At 35.8% G+C, this 20995-nt stretch overlaps 2 protein-coding genes across 2 annotated transcripts; both read right to left on the reverse strand.

Annotated features, from left to right (window-relative positions):
- Positions 1-212: 212 nt before the first annotated feature.
- On the reverse strand, positions 213-986 carry LOC145291035 (uncharacterized). The gene has a single exon (XM_080136541.1). The coding sequence runs from the start codon at positions 984-986 to the stop codon at positions 213-215; it is 774 nt and encodes a 257-aa protein (XP_079992667.1).
- A 1355-nt stretch (positions 987-2341) lies between these two features.
- LOC145291036 (uncharacterized) lies at positions 2342-2953 on the reverse strand. The gene has a single exon (XM_080136543.1). It carries the CDS (start codon positions 2951-2953, stop codon positions 2342-2344), a length of 612 nt encoding a protein of 203 aa, XP_079992669.1.
- Positions 2954-20995: the final 18042 nt, after the last annotated feature.

The raw sequence follows: 20995 nt of genomic DNA on the forward strand, positions 1-20995 counted from the left end.
CTCAAAAGCAGCCCGGGACTCTCATTAGGCCGCAAAAACATGTTGGGGGTTACTGCCTCCAACTCAGTCTCTGCCGATTCTCGATAGGTTAGAGGGCGGCTGTTGATGGCTCTTTGAATATCCGATATGATGGGCAATAAGGTGAAATAATTCATCTGACCTATACCAAACACCTTAAAAAGACAATTCTTGATTGTCTGGATACTTCTCTCTCAGACACCTCCAAACCAGGGCGAGAAAAGGGGGATGGGGCAGAACTTGATTAAATAGGAGCCGAATTTCTGTTGGTAATCATGAGTCAATACCAGCCTTTTAAACAGCCGACCACCACCTAAAAAGGTTTTAGCATTGTCACAATAAATGACAGAGGGAGTGCCATATAAGTTGGTGAACCGCACCAAAGCCTGCAGAAAGGACAACACGCTCATGTCCGGCACCACCTCGACATGTACAGCTCTGACACTGAGACAAGTGAAGATGAGCAGGTACATTTTCACCTCCTTATTACCTTCTTTAACCCACAGGTGACCTGTAAAATCTACTCCCGTGTGTTTGAAGGGAACCTCCAGTTCGATACGGGAAGCAGGAAGGTTGGCAACATTAGGAGGCATTACTTGTCTGTCATTGTACTTCCGGCACAGGGTGCATGAAGCCAGGACCGTCTTCACTGCCTGTCTGCCCTTGGGTACCCAGTAACCATGCCGTCTTAATTCTGCTAAAGTGGACGCGACTCCCAAGTGCTGGCATCTGTCATGTGCATCCATGATGATAAGCCTAGTCACTGGGTGATGTTTTGCCAACAGAATCGGGTGTTTAATTTCCACGTTAAAGTGGAGGGATCGGCTAATTCTACCACCCGACCTGATTAGTCCATCACTATCTATGAAGAGGTCAAGGGCCCGCACCAACCCAGGAACAGTCTTGCCTGAAGAATCTAACAAGAATTCTATATCTTCAGCATATACTTGATGCTGCATAATCTTCATGATCAGAATGGCTGCCAGCTTTTAACAGTCAACCTCTACTCGAGGCAATCGATTAATAAACTTAACTACCAGGGTGGTCACCCTCAAAAGCTTTGAAAAGGTAGAGAATCTTTCGAAGGGAAGCACCGTACGAGATTCCTCTCCATGGAGGATAGCAGCATTCCAAGAGGAACGGACTATTTCCTGGCTGCGTCGACTCAGACATGGCAACTCTTGTGTCGCCCATGGTGCAGAACCACTACTCAACCAACTGGGACCATAACACCACAGTTGGAAGCAGGTTCTGAATTTTTGCATCGTAAACCTCCTTGTGATCAAGTCGGCAGGATTTTCTGCGGTTGGGATGTATCGAAAGGAGGGAACAAAGCCAAGTGCAGATCCCAACTCTCCACTCATCTACTGAATGCCCTTCAGTCTATTACTGGCAAACAGGTTCTTACTCACAATAGTCCCTGAGACTAGCCAAGAAAGAACAACCTGAGAATCAGTGGTCACATGAATCTCAGAAAGAGTGAATCTGCCAAAGCTCCGTAAAATAGTGGGCAGGCATCTAAAAGCCAAGAACACTGCCATAAGCTCCAGTGTAGGAAGAGTCTTCCTCTTCAAGGGAGCCACCCTAGCCTTTGCAAACACCAGGCACGAATGGCAATCTTGAACCGTGTAAGCGGCGAATCCGTATGCCTCTGAAGAGGCATCACAGCAGAGAAAGAGTTCGCTCACTCCATTCTCACTGAACGCCCTTCGGGGAAAGGAAATGGTCCCCAGTTCAGAGAGATCAGATGAAAGCTTTTTCCATAAGGACAAGTATTCTGGTGGCAACAGGGCATCCCATGCACCCCCCCTTCCAAAGCCTGCTCAACAGAATACGGCCCCGCAATGTAACCGGCAAGCACAATGATAAGGGATCATAGACCTTCGCTGTCTCCCCGAGAATCTGTCTCTTTGTGCAAGCACAAGGGTTGCAATTAACAACAATTACATGAAGGGCATCCGAGAGAGGACAGTATCGATACCCCAGCACCTTTTCCCAATTGTTACCATGAACACTCAATGTCCCATGTTTTTCCATTTCACCTCGAATACCCACATGATCAGAATTACAAGACTGCAATTCAAAACCTCCCTGAAGCAGTCGTTCCTGAGAGAGAGAGCGTATAATCTACACAGTTCATCTGGATTATCATCTGACATCACCAGATTATCCACGTAAAATCTGTTCTCCATCAAAAACCTACAATTGTCCATTGGGAACTGAGCAGCATGGTACCGGAGGACATAATTTAGTATGAAGGGACTGGAAGCAAACCCAAATATAATGGTATTATATATAAAGCAGCGCAGTCGACCCCCATCCTTCAGAAAAAAAAAACAGAATCGGTTCTATCTGCTTCCAGTTTCAGTCGTATCATCAGGAAAGCCTTCCTTATATCCGCTAACACAACATGGTTATTAGCACGGAAGGTGAGCAATAAATTTAATAGATCACTCGTAAGATTCACTCCCTGGTAGGTTGCTTCGTTAAGGGAAGGAAAGTCCCCAGTCTTGAGACTGCAGTTGAACACGGGCCTAATTTTAGTGGTAGAAGCAGGGTCTGACTTTAAAACAGGTATGTGTGGAATCCATATAAACTCCTTAAACCGCTGTGGAGGGACAAACATCTCTTCTATAATTCCTTCACGTTCCTGATCACGAAAAACCTGCAGATAATCATTATAAAGCTGCCTCCGCTCCAATTTTCGTGCTACATGCTCCAATACGCGCAAGGCCACTGCATGGTTCGAAGGTACGCGAGATATTTTGTCGTCGTTCCAGGGTAACTGGACATAATATTTATTGTCCTTTAACGAGATGGATTGTTGAAAATGAGCAATCTTCTGTTCATCGTAATTGGGCAGTTTCTGCTCATCTATACCCAGAGACTCCACACTGAACAATTTCTCCAATCCCCTATGCACGTCACTGTCCATGAAAAAATCGCTCAGGGGATCTTCATACTTGCTTTGAGATTCCAACACAAAACACAAGTGAGAAGGTTTAACATCAGCAGTTGAGGCTAGGACTGAATCGAAAGCAAGACACTCCGGCTCCCTATGTGTAAAAAGTTCTGAACAAAGAAACTGCTGCACCTCACCAAAGGGACCCAATCCTGTTGGTGTGGAGAATGCTTTCCCACGCAAACAAGGAAAAGTTGGAGGGCCCCCAACTGCTGAATAAAATCCAGGCCCACAATACCATGAATAGATACAAATCCAGTGCCCCTGTGAAATCTACCAGCTAGGGGACAATTAAGGCGTTGGAACTCATCTAAAAGGGAATTCAGTTCCTCAACACGTACTGAAATATCTATGTCCTCATGCACTAACACTGGAAGAGAATGAGAACAATGTGGTCCGATGCCCGTCTCCAACACTACCTCTCTAAATTGTCGGTCACAATCTCCAAGGATCGTGGTTTGCTTCAAATCACAATCCAGCCCGATCGACTCCAAAGAATCAAAGGTCTGCAACACCTTACTGGACAAATAAGTCCGGCCACTGCCCGTGTCCAACAAACAGTTGACAGAAACATAGTTGCCATCTCTACCAAAGGTAACACACACGGCCGGGGGAAGGCTAGACCATTTTCCACAGGCAGAGTTAACATGAAGAGAAGAATCCCTTCGGCCAGAATAGGACCCTGGTCTGGATGACACATTCCCAAAGGAGCCCCGACCAGTATTAGGGATAAACCCAGGGACCTCGTCCCCCTTGATAAGGAGACGTTTGACCGCCTCCCTGGTATCTTGCAAAATGGAGGATAAGGTAGGGATTCTTTTACCGGAAATCTGGATTAACTCTCCTCTGACCTCTCTGGGGCATTTGGAGAAGAGAATCTTCGCCATAAGGCGCGCCCCAGAAGAACAGTTATTAGAGAATGAACAATCAAAGGAGCCTTCCAACTCCGCAAGAAGTGAGGCTGCTCTTGAGATAAAACCAGTTAAACTGGTGTACGATTTGTCTCGTTTACAGGAGAAGTCTAAAATGTCCTGGAAGATGTTATCTATAATTTCGTCTTCATCGAGATACTCGCTTTTCAGAACCGAGAGAGCCAAATCATAATTCCTGTTGCATATACTAAAATGGTTAATCAACAGGAGAGGTTCACCAGACAGAGAGCATTATAAGAAATTCAGCCTTTCGGCATCATTGGCCATACCAGGTACGCAGTTTTCAAAACGCGACAAAAAATTCCTAAAGCTCATAGGATTGGATTGCATAGCCAACCCATCAAAGGTAGGACCCGTAATTTGTATTTGAGGTGGCTTCACGGTAAAAGATGACACTCCTCTCTCACGTTCAGAGGTACCTTGTGCAAGGCTTAGTGACTCAAGATGTTCCAGTTCCTTTCGGAATCGCAAGGCGTTTGCCAGAGCCTCCTTCTCAATTCTCACCCAGTCCTCCAGCTCAGAAGATTGAAGTTGGATTTTGCTAACGCATACGTCTACCTCCACCAAATACTCACAAACGGATTTCTGCAATGCAGAGAATGATTTAACGGAGATTTCATCCTCCTGATGAGCCGTCTCCATAATTGTTCGGATTTTGATCCATAGGATAGAAATTCTTCTCCGTAGATCTGCTTTGCTACTATCCATGTTAGTATTAGGCCTTCTTTCGCAATATGTGGAAAATTAATTTCCTAAAAGTAATAAGACTGCTCAGTCGAGAAGGAAGCAAGATACACTCACTTTTAGAGTTGCGAAAGAATTGCCCTTCCGCGACGTGACAGTTAGTTAACAGAATAAGTAATCAATGTAATCATCAGCATCATCAGCAAAGGTAAACACCCCTGAAATTGTAACCATCAGCAGCAAATTTCTAAATACAACTGAAATTGTAACTCCACAAGGAGGTTGATTACCTCCCTTTATAGGTCTGAAAAGGTCATGTGATCACCGTCACATGACCAAGGTAAAGCTTTATAACGCTTCTAGGAAACAACAACTATTTTGGTTAGTAAAACGGTAAGTGCCCCTACTCCCCTCTTTCCTGAGCAACCAGTAATTTCTAGTTTTTCCACAATATATATATATATATATATATATATATAGAGAGAGAGAGAGAGAGAGTGAGATTAACTTGAACATGTGCTTATAAGTGTTCATCCTAGATGCTATGCTATTATAAACGATGTAGTAACTATCCATAAAATGATTTAAGTGTAATAGTTAAATTAAAACGATCATCTTATGGGAAACCATAAAAATCAATAATTAATATATCAGCGGTCATTTTTTTTTAGAAAGGGCAAATAACTAAATTGCCTAAAGCTTCTTGCATATCCATAACTGAGTCTATAAAAACGTTCAATCAATATATTTTAAATAGAAAATCCGACTTTTTTTTAAATGTCAATGTGATAAAAACTCAAAATTAAGTGTATATATATATATATATAAAGTTTAATCAAGACTAAAACAAATACGAATCAAATATACCTACTGCTCATTTGAGCCGAAGCTAACAAGTATCAGAGTTGATGTGATATACCGTGCAAAATTGTCCAATATAACATAGATAAAACAACATGATACCTTTATTTCTCTATAGACCTTTTCTCTGTATTGCAGTTGAAAATTAAAAAAAAGAAAATTAAGACATATAAACACGCACACGCATATATATATATATATATATATATATATATATATATATATATATATATATATATATATGTCTTGTAGTCACTGACCTTCCTTCTTGAAGAAACCCGCATAAATCGGGCGAAACGGTGAGAATTCAGGTCCTTCCACCTCCATTTTATTTCATATATATATATATATATATATATATATATATATATATATATATATTACGCTCATAGAACGAATATTAAATTCTACGACTATATAGACGTATATTCTTTTAAAGTATTAGGTAGCAATACTTACCTATATATATATATATATATATATATATATATATATATATATATATATAGTGTTACGCAAAAGTATTGGATACATTACATTTTTCTTTTTGACTTTTATTAGAGTTCAAGATTTTACCTAACATTTGATCTGTATATTCCTATTACTATTCTAACATACATTTGGTGTAGTAATTACAAAATTAAAGTTTAGAAAGCTTATATTAAAGGAAGAATATAAATGGACTAACGCAAACGTATTGGATGCATGGATTTAACATTTGGTTGAATAGTCTTTATTGCGTTCAACAGCTCCCGATCGCTTACTATAGTTGCACACATGTTTTTTTGCAAAGATATGTAGGTATTTTGTGCCATTTTACTTTGCAGAACTGTTATAGTTGTAATATTTTGTGGATTCCTCTTGTGATCATTGATCTTTAATATTTTCCACAAATTTTCAATTGATTTGAGGTCTGGCGACTGACTGGCCAAATAAGAACTTCAATTCTGTTATTTCTTAGCCATTCTTTTGTTAGTTTGACAGTATGCTCGGAATCATTGTCCTGCAAAAACACGAACTTGCTATTATGTCCCAAAAAATTAACAGATTTCTGGAGGGTTTTCTCCAAAATCTCCCCGTACATTCGTCCGTGTATTCTACTATTGATGATTTCTAGTTAATAAGTACCTTTGGATGAAAAAAGACCCATACTATAATCGAAGCACCGTAGGAATGGTATTCTTCTTGTTATAGGCGGCGCCATTTTTACGCCATACACGCGTTGCTGTGTTTCCTCCAAAGATTTAGATTTTCTTTCGTCTGACAAGATTACCTTGTTCCCAAATTCTTGGGGTTGTTCTCATATGTTCAACATAATGCAAATGTAATCTGACATGTTTTAGCTTCAATAATATCACTTTTCTCAGTGGGGATTGATACAAAACCTGCACGATTTAAAACGCTAATTATTGTATCCTTGCTCACATTAATCTCAGCTCCTCTGAGGCCTGTTTGAATTTAAACACGAGTAAGAATTTTTTTTTTATATCTTTCTGCTTACTCACCTTGATTTTTTTTTCGTTTAATTTCCTTGGCCGACCACATATCGGAAGATTTGCAACAGCTTCACCAAGGTTTTTACACTTTCTAATAACGTTTCCAACTGTGGTAGATTAAGTTCCCTTGATATTATTCGATACCTTTTTCTTTCTTTGCGCTTATCAATAATTTTTGACGACTGTCTATTGACAACTCTTTAGCTTTAGGCATGTTTATAAATACACTGCTTGACTTTGAAGGTGTGAGCCCAAACTGGAAGAATTTTTTAAAAATTATTTTAATATAAAGCACCCTGATTGGACAGTGATAACTCGTTTGCATAAATACAACACGCTAAGTCATTTAAATTTATTTCAGAAAAATACTTTTTTAAAAGTGCATCCAATACTTTTGCCTTTATTAATTCATATTTTTCCTTAAATACAATCTTTCTAAACTTTGATTTTGTACTTACTACTCCAAATATAATTTAGAATAATAATAGAAATATACTGACCAAATTTTAGGTAAAATCTTGAACCCTAATTAAAGTTATGAAAAACAATACAATGTAACCACTACTTTTGCGTGGCACTATATATATATATATATATATATATATATATATATATATATATATATATATATATATATATATACATATATATATATATATATATATATATTTGGGATTAAATACTAGCAGAACACGTTACCGTGGTTGCCTGGTTGAAGCATGATCCTCCATTGTAAAAAATTAAACTACGGCTTTATTTTTTTTTTTGGGGGGGGTACTGCCGTTTCTGGCCAATTGCGGACACTGGCGGGCGTGGCGGTCGTGGGGGCTGTGGTCAAAATTAAAAAAAAAAAGGATGCGTAAATCCTGAGGTTGAGCTAATGTAACAATTTATACGCGTGCGCGTTCAAACGCACACGCGTGCACACAAACACGCGTGCACACAGACGCACACATACGCGAGCACACACACGCGCGCGTGCAGATACGCACGCGTGCACACACGCATGGACAAGCAAGCATACGCACACGCGTGCACACACACACACATCGGCGTGCAAGTGTGGTTGTCCGAGTAAGTTAACTTTTTAAACACCCCCACCCCACACATGTGTGTAAGAGTTTCGACCGATAGTTTCCAATCCTAAAAATAATTATTGGTACTCTTATTTTTTAATTTTATTTATGAGGGCGATTTATATCTTATTATTTGAGAAAGGGGCCAATGGACATTTTCAACACCAAGGAAAATGCCGCAAGCGAAAAAACGTATACAAAAAAAAAAAAAACCGCTCATGTAAGCGTACTGACGGTATTATTAGCGTCCTAACTTATAAAAAAAAATGAAGGAATCTCTTAGTTTAAAAAAAAGCGCCGGTTTCGGGGGTGCTAAAATAAAAATCACACTTAAATTTGTTTTATGATATGAGGAAATTATTAGGTGGCCAGAAAGTGGGTGCTAATTTTAGGTCAAACTGATATAGGACAGTGATCCCCCACTTTTTGAAAAAGTAATTTCTTCATATCATATCTTCATATCATGCCACAAATTTAAATGTGATATTCGTTTTCAGCCACACAGGAGAGACGTTGCGAGCCTTTCTTTTATCGTTACTTCCATAGCAGCTGCTTGTCTGAGCCCCAATCCCTGGTCACCGCTCGCCGATCTTTCACGAAAAAATCCCGTCTAGCTGAAATGAACGTCAAAAATTTTCCCCACTCTTTATCTGTGCCAAAACCAAAACGTAGATTCCATTAACAAAGCTTCTTTCTTAGAAGTGTACGCCTATGGAACTCTGTTCCGTCTGCCTGTTTCCCACCTGGCTACAACCTAGATGTCTTCAAGTCCAACATAAACACATTCCTGATGTACCGCCCCCTTAAGTAGACATTTTATCAAATCTCAAAATTAACGTACCGTACACGCAATAAACCTTGTCCCCGAGTGGCTTCCGGGCCTTAATAAGTGGTGACCAACTTGTAAAATTTTTTTTTTTAAAAAACACCGACAATCTATAAAAGTCGCATTTGAAAGTTGTTTAAGGAGTTGGAAAGAAACTTGACACTGACCAAAAATCATTAACATTATTTATCTAAAAAAATATATGGTGCTAATGCAGAGAGTGATCCGCGCTATTTTTTTTTTAATCGAATGTCCACCTTTAATTAAAGTTTTATGATACGTTTTTAGTTCAGTTGTAAAGTTAAAGTACAGAATAGGTACAAAACACCCTCCCCGTCCCATGTTAAGAATGGCTTTTTAAATGATAACATTATTATTTCAGCACGGATTCCTTTCTGCATGAGTACCAAATATATATATAGTAAAAACAAAAAAAAATATTATTATAACATTTTTCTTTAAAGTTAATAAAATTTAACATTTAAGGTAAGCCTTCTTTTCTTGTTATGCGACGCTCGGCTTAATTTACTCAGCGATGCTCGGCTTAATTTCCTCCGCGACGCTCGGTTTACTCCGGCGGTTGGCGTCATGTTCCGGAGAAAGCCGGGTGGACTCTCTGCATGAGTACCAAAAGGTTACTTAAAAATTAAGAATAAGCGAAAAAAAATTATCTCCGAGTTAAAAATAAAAATAATAATTCAACTTAGAAGAATATTTCGAAATGAAAACAAATCTATTATAGAAATTATTTAATAACGTGATCAAAGAATTAAACTATCACAGTTATTCCCCCTTGGTTTTCTGGTTTGAAAATTAAAAGGTTTCAGATTTACGATAATAATAAGTAACTTTAAGTTAAATAAAATATAAATTGAAATGAAAATAAACTAAATAAGTACATTTTAAATTATATTTTAAATAGTACAGTATTAATGAGGCTATTATGTAATATAATCGAGTTAATTATTTAAAATGATTTAATTTAATGTGATATGCTAATAACCATAACTCAATCGATTTATATGTGATGTGAAGAATGCTATATCTAGAAGTTACACATAAAAATAAATGTCTCGTTTGACAGAAGTATCCTACAATGGGCATTAATATTTCTTGACCAGGAGAGGTGTACTCACACTATAGACACTTTATATTCCTTTGATCATTGGGATTTGTACACACAGACAAACACGAACGCTATTACTTTATATTTATATATATACATATGTATACATCAAATATTGCATATATATATATATATATATATATATTGTCGATGAATACTTTTTAAACTGCCATATTTTATTAAGCTCAATAAAAATAACATTACTCATTCAGAGCATATATATATATATATATATATATATATATATATAAAGAAAAGAACCAAGACACAATATATTACATCATGGTATTCTATTAGTAGTATAATTCGGTTTGTCTTTATTCCGTATAATAGAATCAGAAACATGTATTATCTTTGAAAAAGTACAGTTGGATAATTTTCATGCGTTTTATAAGGAAAATATTTGGTGGAAGTAAATACAAATCTTGCAATCCTAAATGTAAAGATATTAATTATATGAGATTCTTGCATTCTGCAAAGTGAAAGTAAACAGTAGCTGCTTCAAAAAAGCAATCAAACAAAATAGCATTAGTAATTATACAAGGATATGAAAAAGGTAAATATATCTTCAAATTAGTGGATTGAGCATTATATGATAGAAAAAGGTTGATATATTACGTAACACAAACAATGAACCAAACCAAATCTTAATTAAATGAAATATCCACACAAGGAAATTATTGTCAGGCAAGTATTGTCGTATACGCTCGATGTACAGTTAGGATTAATTCGGATTCTCACAACAATAACCCAAATTACTTGCTTAATATTGGATAAAACACTTAGTGTAAGTTGACAACTATAATTTTTACCCGTTTTGACAGGATGAAATAGCTACTGTTTCCATATATTTGCACGTAATTTTAAAGTTTTAAACTCTCAATAACGGGGTCTAACGAAATACGAAAATTATAAAAGTTTAAATCCTAAAACACTTACGTAAATACGTAGAAAACTAATTACGATTTCGTTTGCTTACAGTAACAACGAGAAATTCACTCTAAATAATAGAGAGAACTGCAATACGATTTAACGGTTGAATGTTTTAAATAATCTTATTATTTCTCTATATAACAATTACTTATTGAATAATTTTGTTGCATCCAATTTATAAAACAAAGTTTGATTTTTTATGTGTTGATAGTTAAATAAAGTTTTTTTTTCTTTTAATTATGATTTGGAAAGCATACCTAACTCTTAGAATAATCATGATTATCAAAATTCCATTGACTGCAATGATGTCAGCAAACATGATAGTAACGTATTTTTTTTTTCAAAAATATCGAAGCGACTAAAACAAGACTCATAATAAATACGGCATAATCACGTTGACACACAGGTTCCCGCAATATCAGCGAAGTTAAGCAACTTTGAACCTGGTCAGTACTAAATGGGTGACCAGTTGGGACTTCCAGGTGCTGTATGTGCTCTCCGCTTATCTCGGCATTGTTCTCAGTCGTCCTGGACTTCTCCTTCCACTGGGTTCCAACATTGCCGATTCAGGAGAGGTGTAGTTGGGGTATTGCACACTCTTTGCTTCACAAATATACGCGCAGCTGCCCCTGCAGGGGGTATCCTTTGTCTTTCGAGACTGAACGGAGAGATCGAATAATACATTTATCGGAAGAAAACCTAAAAATAAAATAAAGGAAACTTACATATTCAGCTAATATATATATATATATATATATATATATATATATATATATATGAACAAATGATTAATAAAACATGTTAAAAGACATCTTGAAAAAGAGTTAAAAACATATTTAATTTTAAAAAAGGAAGAACAAGATAAGTGGATAATCCTTAATTCGCGGAGTTTCGAAGAAATACTATCCTTCTCATCAGAGGGCAGGAATTAGCAAAATTCGGGATCGGATTTTGCATTAAAAATTATTTAATGAAACTACAAGTAAGTCACAGATCTTACTAGGTTAAAAAAAAAGGTGAGGTAAGGGGAATAGGAGGTAAAAGAAAAATGATAAAAATATTTCACATGAATGGATAGTCCGATGAAGGGTAAAAAATCCAAGAATGGTAAAATCCAAAACGGTCGAATTAAAAATTTCCAATCCAATGGGTAAATTCCAAATGTTCCAAATTATCCAAACGGCAGAGTTCATTGGAAAAAATCGCAAATAGAATGAATTCCAAATCATTAAAAGAAAAAGCACTGGAGAGAATATTTAAAACACGTCTGTCAAGGCTGGAGGAATCAAGTAAATTAAATATATATATATATATATATATATATATATATATATATATATATATATATGTGTGTGTGTGTGTGTGTGTGTTACCAGTAAGGAAAAGAGATATAATTTTAATCACGCACATCTACATATTGCATTAAAAATATTTTAAAAAAATATTTAAATTGATGAAGTAGAGAATCTTTTGTTGTTGTTTTAGATGAGAAAAAAACCCATATCTGTTTTAGTTTTGTTCGAAAATGATTCTACTTTGCAATGAAAACAAAATAAAAATTGTGTTTAACAATTTGGAACACTAAAAACTTACAATGTTATTTTAAATTATGTCCGGGTTTATCTATTAACGTTTACTTTATTTAGAATTCTTCAAAAATGGTGTGTGGAAATGTAAGTAATTTTATTATATAAAAAAAGGATTCGTGAAATGCCGATGCAAAAAACAAGAAAAAAAAAGGAACAGAACATTACATTCACAGTTTGTTTTTAGTTTGGAACAAGTATATATATATATATATATATATATATATATATATATATATATATATATATATATATATAATTAATGACAGAAGTCTGTATACTAGATTTCATGACGTTAACAATCTTGCAGTTTAATCCTTTTTATTGAGTTGACATTTGCAGTTCAGTGTCAACTGTATTAAAATAATAAATTGTAAGATGGTCAGCATTCTGGAATTTGGGATATAGACAAATCCTTATTTAAGAAGTTCACTGCAATTCCAGAGCATATAATGAATAAATGACAAAGGTCTATATTCCAAATTTCATGATGTTGCCAACCTTACAATTTATTCCTTTAATTCAGTTGATATTTACAATTAAATGCCAACTGAACTGAATGAAATAACTTGTGAGATAGCCAGCATCATGAAATTTGGTATATAGAATGTTGTCATTTATTCATTATATGCTCTGGAATTACATTGAACTTCTAAATAAGGAGGGGTATGTATAAAAAGGAAATAATATTTCCACAGAAAAATATATATATATATATATATACGAGAAATATATATATATATATATATATATATATACGAGAAATATATATATATATATATATATATATACGAGCAAACAGTTAATAAAACATGTTAAAAAACAATTTGAAATGAGTTAAAACATATTTAATCTGAAAAGGAACCACTAGATAAGCGGATAGTCCTTTATCTGTGGAGTTTCGAAGAAATACTTTCCTTCTCATCAGAGGGTAGGAATTAGCAAAATGCGGGATTGGATTTTGCATGCAAAAGTATTTGATGAAACAACAAGTAAGTCAAAGATCGTACTTGATAACAAAAAAGGTGAAACAGAGGGAATATGGTGAAGAAAAAGGTGATTACACATGAATGGATAGTCTAGTGGAAGATAAATAACCCAGTGACGGTAAAATCGAAATATATAACTTATAAGAAAATTAATTGAATTTCCATTTGCACAACTAAATATATATATATATATATATATATATATATATGTATATATACATATATATATATATATATATATATATATATATATATATATGAGGGGTATGTGTGTGTTGGTGTGCGCGGGTGTGTGCGTGTGTGCATGTCTACATGATAATGAATTGTAAGAGTTAAAAACAGACGAAAACACAATATAAACAAACGTACATGCTTACATATACATGCATATCTATATAATCCATGTTGTATAGGTAATCTTGGCGTGTTATACGGTTCTATCACCCCTCTACAAGATAGTGTCGCCCGCTCACCGACGAAATGTTTTTCTTTTATTTATGTAATTCAACACCATTATTGTGATGCAAGATACAACTTCTTGGTGTCGGGGATTTGATAATATGGTAAGGAATATTTCTTGATGGAAGTCTAATCAAAAGGTTAAACTCAATGGAAATGTGAAACATTTGAATATTCAAATTCGATGTGTTGTATGTCAACTGTCAACAGTTTTTCGAGTAACACATTTTCAAAATGCCTCAAAGACGCTAAAACTCAACAGAATCATTTTCATTGACGTCGATTTCCTACATTAAAAGTGTCACAAAAATGGGAGGTATACAAATTTACACGGAGAAATCCCACTATGTATATCCCTTCTGCTTAAAATAAATTCAACTAATTCACGTCCACTTACCCATAGCAGCTCTGTTTCAATAATCAGGTTATCATCATATTGTATGAAAACGAAGATTCTATTGTAAGCACGGGTTACCTCGATATTTTTCTAGTCAGTTTGGAAAAACTTCGTCAGTAAGATTAGGGAGCGCGTGAAAGTTGCAACCTGCTGAGTAAAAGTGACATTTATGGAACGAACTGGGTTCGAACTTACGAGGCCCAGGTCACGGGTCCGTGTCGTTAACCACTAGACCATCATCACCTTCCAATAATCGAGTAATTACTTTGGAAAGCATTGTAACATACAAATCTGAAAACAAATACCCGCAGTCGATTTTGCATATAGATTTCTTCCAGATGAGAATGCTATTCAAATTCAATGTTTGAATTTAATTCTTTTCGTTAACACATAGTTACTTACCCCTGCACCTAGCAAATCACTTCCACTTTCTATTCCTTGCAATCTCACTTAATATAATCAAACTTCCACGAATTGATTATCGATTTTTAGTCAATAAATCCGTCTCCTCTTTCCATATCATGTCTTCATCTATTAAGAACCGGATAGGTGATGAATTATATAGCGATCAAGATTCGATTAAGATCGGTTGTCCTTCGCCGATCGGATTACTTCGCCTTTCTCAATTGCTGTCAATCAAGAAACGGCTTCCAAATAACGAAAAAGGAAACAGCTTCTCGTTTTAGTCTGAACTAGCAGGCCGCCCAGCGTTGTCTGGTGGTAAAATACGCTTAAATATATTATGTTAATTCATGCAGATTTCGATTTTTTCGGGGGGTATTTTAAACCCAATTCTCTAGAGATTATTATATAGTTCCTAGTGTATAGCAGTGATTTCAAAAGTTAAAAAAAACATTAAAGATTTATGTGCCAGCAGCTATAATCGAAACCAAAAGTATAGCATTCCAATCTTACTATTCGCCGTATGAGCTAAATCCTTACGTATTATTAAACAGCAATAAAAAAAAAAACATTGTTCAAACTATCAATTTTAATTAGCGCATACGCAGAAAAAAACGAGTACGGTCGATTTAAGCCAGACACAGCTCAATTGTTTTTTTTTTGTTGTTTGTTTGTTTTTTTTAATTATGATCCCTTAGTATCTATTTTACTTACTAAACTCCAAATCAAAAAATGTGCTACAGGTTCAAATACCCGATTTATCAGAGAGGCGGAAGCACTCTCTATCTAGGGATGGCCCGTACACGCCTATATACGCCTACAAAACAAAACTATCCAAATCTCAACTAAAATCAACTTATAAGTTTCAAAATGCACATATTCTTACAGAGAAGCGTCTTACGAATTCAGCGAGTGTCAGAACTTCGGTTAAAATGTCAAAAGAGAGCAAAAAAAAAGGGTACAAAATGGCCAATTGTTCTTCTTTCTTCTTTCTTCTTCTTTCTTCTTCTTTCTTCTTTCTTTTGAGACGATGTATTTCGGTGTACGAACGGTCTCTGACAACAGTTCAAGCATCAATCGAGTGCTCTTTACACGGAGAAGTGCAATGAGCCGCCTCCTAAAAAAGACAATACTATCATGAATGTAAGTTTAAAAATAAGACTGTAAGTAAAAATACTAATTAACAAGAATAAAAAAGCATTGGAAATGCAAAAGGATATAGGGATGGTATGCCAAAAAGTATACAAACAAGATAGCTATGAATGACTAGGCACATAGAAATAGAATTGAATCCAAAGTATAGCCCTATAGCTTTTTACAACCGTAATGATGGCACGGAATGAAGATTGGAGAAAAGCTATAGGGCTATACTTTGGATGCAATTCTATTTCCATGTGCCTAGCCATTCATAGCTATCTTGTTTGTATACTTTTTGGCATACCATCCCTATATCCTTTTGCATTTCCAATGCTTTTTTATTCTTGTACAATTTCAACTCGGACTAAATTTCAACTTTAGACAAAATATTAATAGAGAAATATTATAGAGACTTTTCGAACACACCCCGACAAGGTTATTTTTATATATATTAGCAGACCGACCGTCGTTGCCTGGTCGTGATATACGCTTAAATTTGACATGTTAATTCACGCAGATTACGTATTTATTATGATAGAACGTATTGTCTCTCGATATGATAATGTATCTAATCTATACAGGATGTCTCAAAAAATGTACTCACACTTTAACCCTTGCTAACATGCTGTCTTTTTTGTGTTGCAGGTGTGGGGTGTGAACCATACCATGGCAGGAAATCAACTTAGCTAGGAAGAGAGGAAGTACTGAAATGTTATTGGAAGACAGAAAACGCCATTGAAGTGCAAAAACGATTCAGAAGGGAATTCGCAAGACCACTACCAACGCGCCGGACCATTGCTCGTATAAAAGAGAAATTTGAACCAGTTGGAACCGTCCAGAACATCAACAAGAAACGTTCTGGACGACCTCGGACATCCACGAACCCTGGAAAAGAAGAGCAGGTGCAGGAAACTCTCTTTCGATCACCACAGAAATCACTTCGACAAGCTGATTGGGAAACCCACATCTCAAAAGATGGCGTCCATCGCATCATGAAGTGTCTGCACCGGAAATGCTACATTCCAACACTAATTCATGCTCGCAACGAAGACGATCCTTATCAGAGAGTCGAATTCTGTGAATGGTACCTGGTAAAATGTGCAGAAGATGCAAGGTTTCCACACAAAAGTGTGTGGAGCGACGAGGCAACCTTTAAATTAAATGACACCATTAATCGCCATAATTACACGTACTGCGGTCCTATAAATCCTCATGTAACACTTGAACACCATGTACACTTGCCAGGAGTAACAGTGTGGTGTGGGATATCCGCACTGGCCATCTTATGGCCATTTTTTTTTTATTAACGGAACTGTCACTGGTGAGAGATACCTTAACTTGCTTCAGGAGTTTGTTGGTCCACAAATTTCTGAGATGTTTGGTGATGACGGCGAGATTTACTTTCAGCAAGATGGAGCACCTCCCCACTACCATCACGATGTACGAGCTCACCTCGATGCAGCTTTTCCAGACATGGATTGGACGAAGGGGTGCCATTCCGTCCATGGATTGGACGAACGGGTGCCATTAAATACCTTGCACGTTCCCCGGACCTCACGCCCACGGACTTCTTTTTGTGGGGATATCTCAAAGACAAAGTTTAACGCACCAAACCAAGAACAATTGATGCATGGAAAATGGAAATTGAAAGACAATGTCGCAATATTCCTAATGACCTGTTTCGTGACGTTTGCGAATCCCTAGGTGCGCGTTATCAGTGTTGTCTGGACAATAATAGTCATCAATTCGAACATTTGCGAACATGATTATTTAATCACATTTATTCGAAGTTATTTCATTTCACTATTTTCATAAATAAAGGATTTCCCGTCATTCGAAGCGTGAGTACATTTTTGAGCCACCCTGTAGTATTGATATCAAAGTCAAAATAAGTAGGATGTAGGTGCCATTATCTAGAATCGAAACCGAAACATACAACTCCTAGCCACATTATGTAGCCTCTAAGCCACACTAATACTGTAAAAAGATAACGTTTAATCAAATTAGGTTTGTGCATGTAAACATATATGCCAAATGTGCACTCTGCAGAAAACAGATTGGTAGAGACTTTTTGCCTACATACCAACAAAAAATCACTTATATATATATATATATATATATATATATATATATATATATATATTAGCAGGCTGTCCGACGTTGCCCTATCATAAAATATGCATAAATGTAATAGTTTACTTAATACAGAGACTGAGATATGTGCATGTCGCTATTATGTGTTTTTCTAAACAGTTCACTTATGTTAAGTAAAATAAAAAAAAAACAAATTCCTGGAGTTGAAATCGAAACCAAAATATTTACACAGTAAGTAAAGTTTGATAACCATTAGACTAGCTGGATGTTATCTTTAAAACTGTTTTAAAGCTTATATATTCTGAACATAAACGAGCTCTCATATTTAACGGCTGCGCATGTGCATTCGTGAAACAATTTCAAAACGGATAAAATCCGATGGCTTTCAAGTAGCAATTGTTTTCACATTTACTACTTTAGTAGGCGTTTTCCCAGTAAGGATTTTCGATTTCGAGCTGGCAAATATTCCTGCTAAGAAATCAATGAATGTGTGTCTGCATACACTTCATTCGGCAGTTCTTCATAAGCAAGGAATGTTCTTATCAAGTTGTGACAAATGCTTCGCTAGTCTGCGGAGCGAGGTAGAAGCCAGGAAAAGTATCTAAGATCTAATGGAGAAATATTTTTAGTAAAAGTTGATTTTTCCCATCATTTTTCTTATTAAAAAAATTAAATGTAAATATTTTATTCGAATAGTCTATTGCCCACAAGCTCCATATAAATTTGATAATATTTACAATGTCAGGATGTTCCGGTAAGTAGCTTTTACCAGCAGCAATTTTTGTCTCGTGGAACACAGCAATAGCCAAATTGACATGTTCCTTATTCTCACTGAAATATAATGCGTTCAAGCTTAGTTTTGGTGCTTGTCGTAATGTAGCATTTAAAATCTGATCTTATCATGTAGTTTATTTATATCAGACAAAGCTCGTATTATTGATGGCGAACATAGATGAAGGGCAAAAATATTGAAATTAAAAACGAAAACTCAAACGTGTTTTTGTTTAGAAAACTGTTTCGAATACTTTTATCCAGTAAACATACCAAAAAAGAGAATCATTTTGAGGAGAGAATTAGGAAACGTTATAACATGTTTAATCTTTTTCTCCTTCAAAATTGTTTAAGAACATTTTATAAGTAGTTATATTTACAGAATGATTTCTTGCTGCAATAACAGTTACACGGAATCATGCATTTAAAACCTGGGCAATAAAAACAATAATCTCCTTTGAGTCACTTTAGGACAACAGCTCTCAAATCATAAATATCATTATCTGTTTATGTAAGTTGCCATTGTCATCCAAGATAATACACTCTTGCAATGAAATTGAGTTCTATTTTAAAGGTATATTTCATCCAACATCAAGAAAGTTTACTTTTTCCGAAAAGAGATGTCTCAGCAGTGATAATATCTATATCAATTTTTCGTATTTTTCTAATAAAGAAAATGATAGAAATACGCTTAAGGATAAAAATAGTGCAACCTTGCATATAAATATCCGTCGATCGTGTGCTTGTTTGTAGGGGGGGTTGTATCTTGTGAAGAATTATTGGTAAAATTATTTATTACAAGAAGTATATCATAACAATTAAATGACAGTTACTCAGGAGAAAAAAAAGTTGTAAGCGTGACACACAAAATAACATACATGCTACCGTATTAATATAAAAAATAATCGTTAGCCAGAATATCCCCCAGGGAATTGCCAGGGGAATTCGGGATTAAAAGGTGCGCACTGCTGATTATGAGAAGGGAAAACTGGAAGCAGAACATATGTTAATCAAACAGATTTGAGGCCACACGATGCGGTGAACATGATAGCTACACATAACATGATAGCTACACATTCATGTATCAATCAAACAGATATGAAACCACATGATGAGGTGAACAATATCTGGGGGGGATATTGAAGCAAACACTATCAAAGCAACAGAAATAGAAGAGAAATTTAGAAAGGGATACTTCAAATGAACAAGAAAACTCTTCGAACCTAAACTATATAGTAGAAACGTAATTAAAGGAATAAACACGTGGGCAGTGTAACTGGGTTAACGCGTTGAACCGTTTATAAGCCGGAATAACTAAAGAATCTCGATCAAATGACCATGAAAGTCATGATAATGGACAATACCCTACACCCAAAGGATGATACTGACGACTATATGTAAAAAGAAAAGACGGGGGAAGAGTGTTGTTCTATATAGAATAATGTGTACACAACTCCAAAAGAATTAGAAAATGAATAATACAGAATAATATAGGAATAATAACTACAGCAAGAGACACGGAAAAACAAACAAAATACAAAAAAGAGGAGGAATAAGACGAGGAATGAAAAAAATATAAGAGAAACTGCTGCCTGGAAAATTCATAAGAGGTACAAAAGACGAGACTCGCGAAAATGCATGGAAATGACCAGAAAACAACAAAAAAAGCTTAACAGGGAAACTGAATCACTATTAATAGGCGCAAAAGATAACGCGATTTGAATAAGTCACATAAAATCAAATATCGACACGACACAGGGAAACAGCAAATACAGACTCTGCGGACAAAGAGACTATGCAACAGGCCACACAATAATTGAATGCGGCACAATAGCCCAAAAGGAATATAAAAATTGATATGTTCAAGTGGAGAATCAGTACAATGGCAATTATACAGCCGATTTACTCCTCAACGCCCATACAAATGGTACAATCATCAAACGGCAGCAGTAATGGTAAATGAAAGTCACAAGATCCTATGGATCATAGATACACAAACTGATAAACCCATCCAAACAAGAAGACCAGATATTAGAATATCTAACAAGAAAGAAAAGTCCTGCTAGATTGTAGATTTTGCCGTTCTAGCAAACCACAGAGTGAAGATGAAGAGCGTGGAGAAGCTGAGCAAATACACAAAACTAGACAGGGAGCTTAAAGGGGTCTGAAAAATAAAGAAAGTAAAGATACCACGATTAATTGTAGGAGCGCTAGAAACGATAGGTAAAAACTTTGAAAAAATGTAT

This window comes from Euprymna scolopes, chromosome 12 (genome assembly GCF_053919585.1).
Source record: "Euprymna scolopes isolate OS-2025 chromosome 12, ASM5391958v1, whole genome shotgun sequence".
NCBI classification, from domain to species: Eukaryota; Metazoa; Mollusca; class Cephalopoda; order Sepiida; family Sepiolidae; genus Euprymna; species Euprymna scolopes.

Coding starts and splice junctions, on each gene's coding strand:
- LOC145291036 (XM_080136543.1), bottom strand. CDS start 2,953: ATGGACAGTGACGTGCATAGGGGATTGGAGAAATTGTTCAGTGTGGAG.
- LOC145291035 (XM_080136541.1), bottom strand. CDS start 986: ATGAAGATTATGCAGCATCAAGTATATGCTGAAGATATAGAATTCTTG.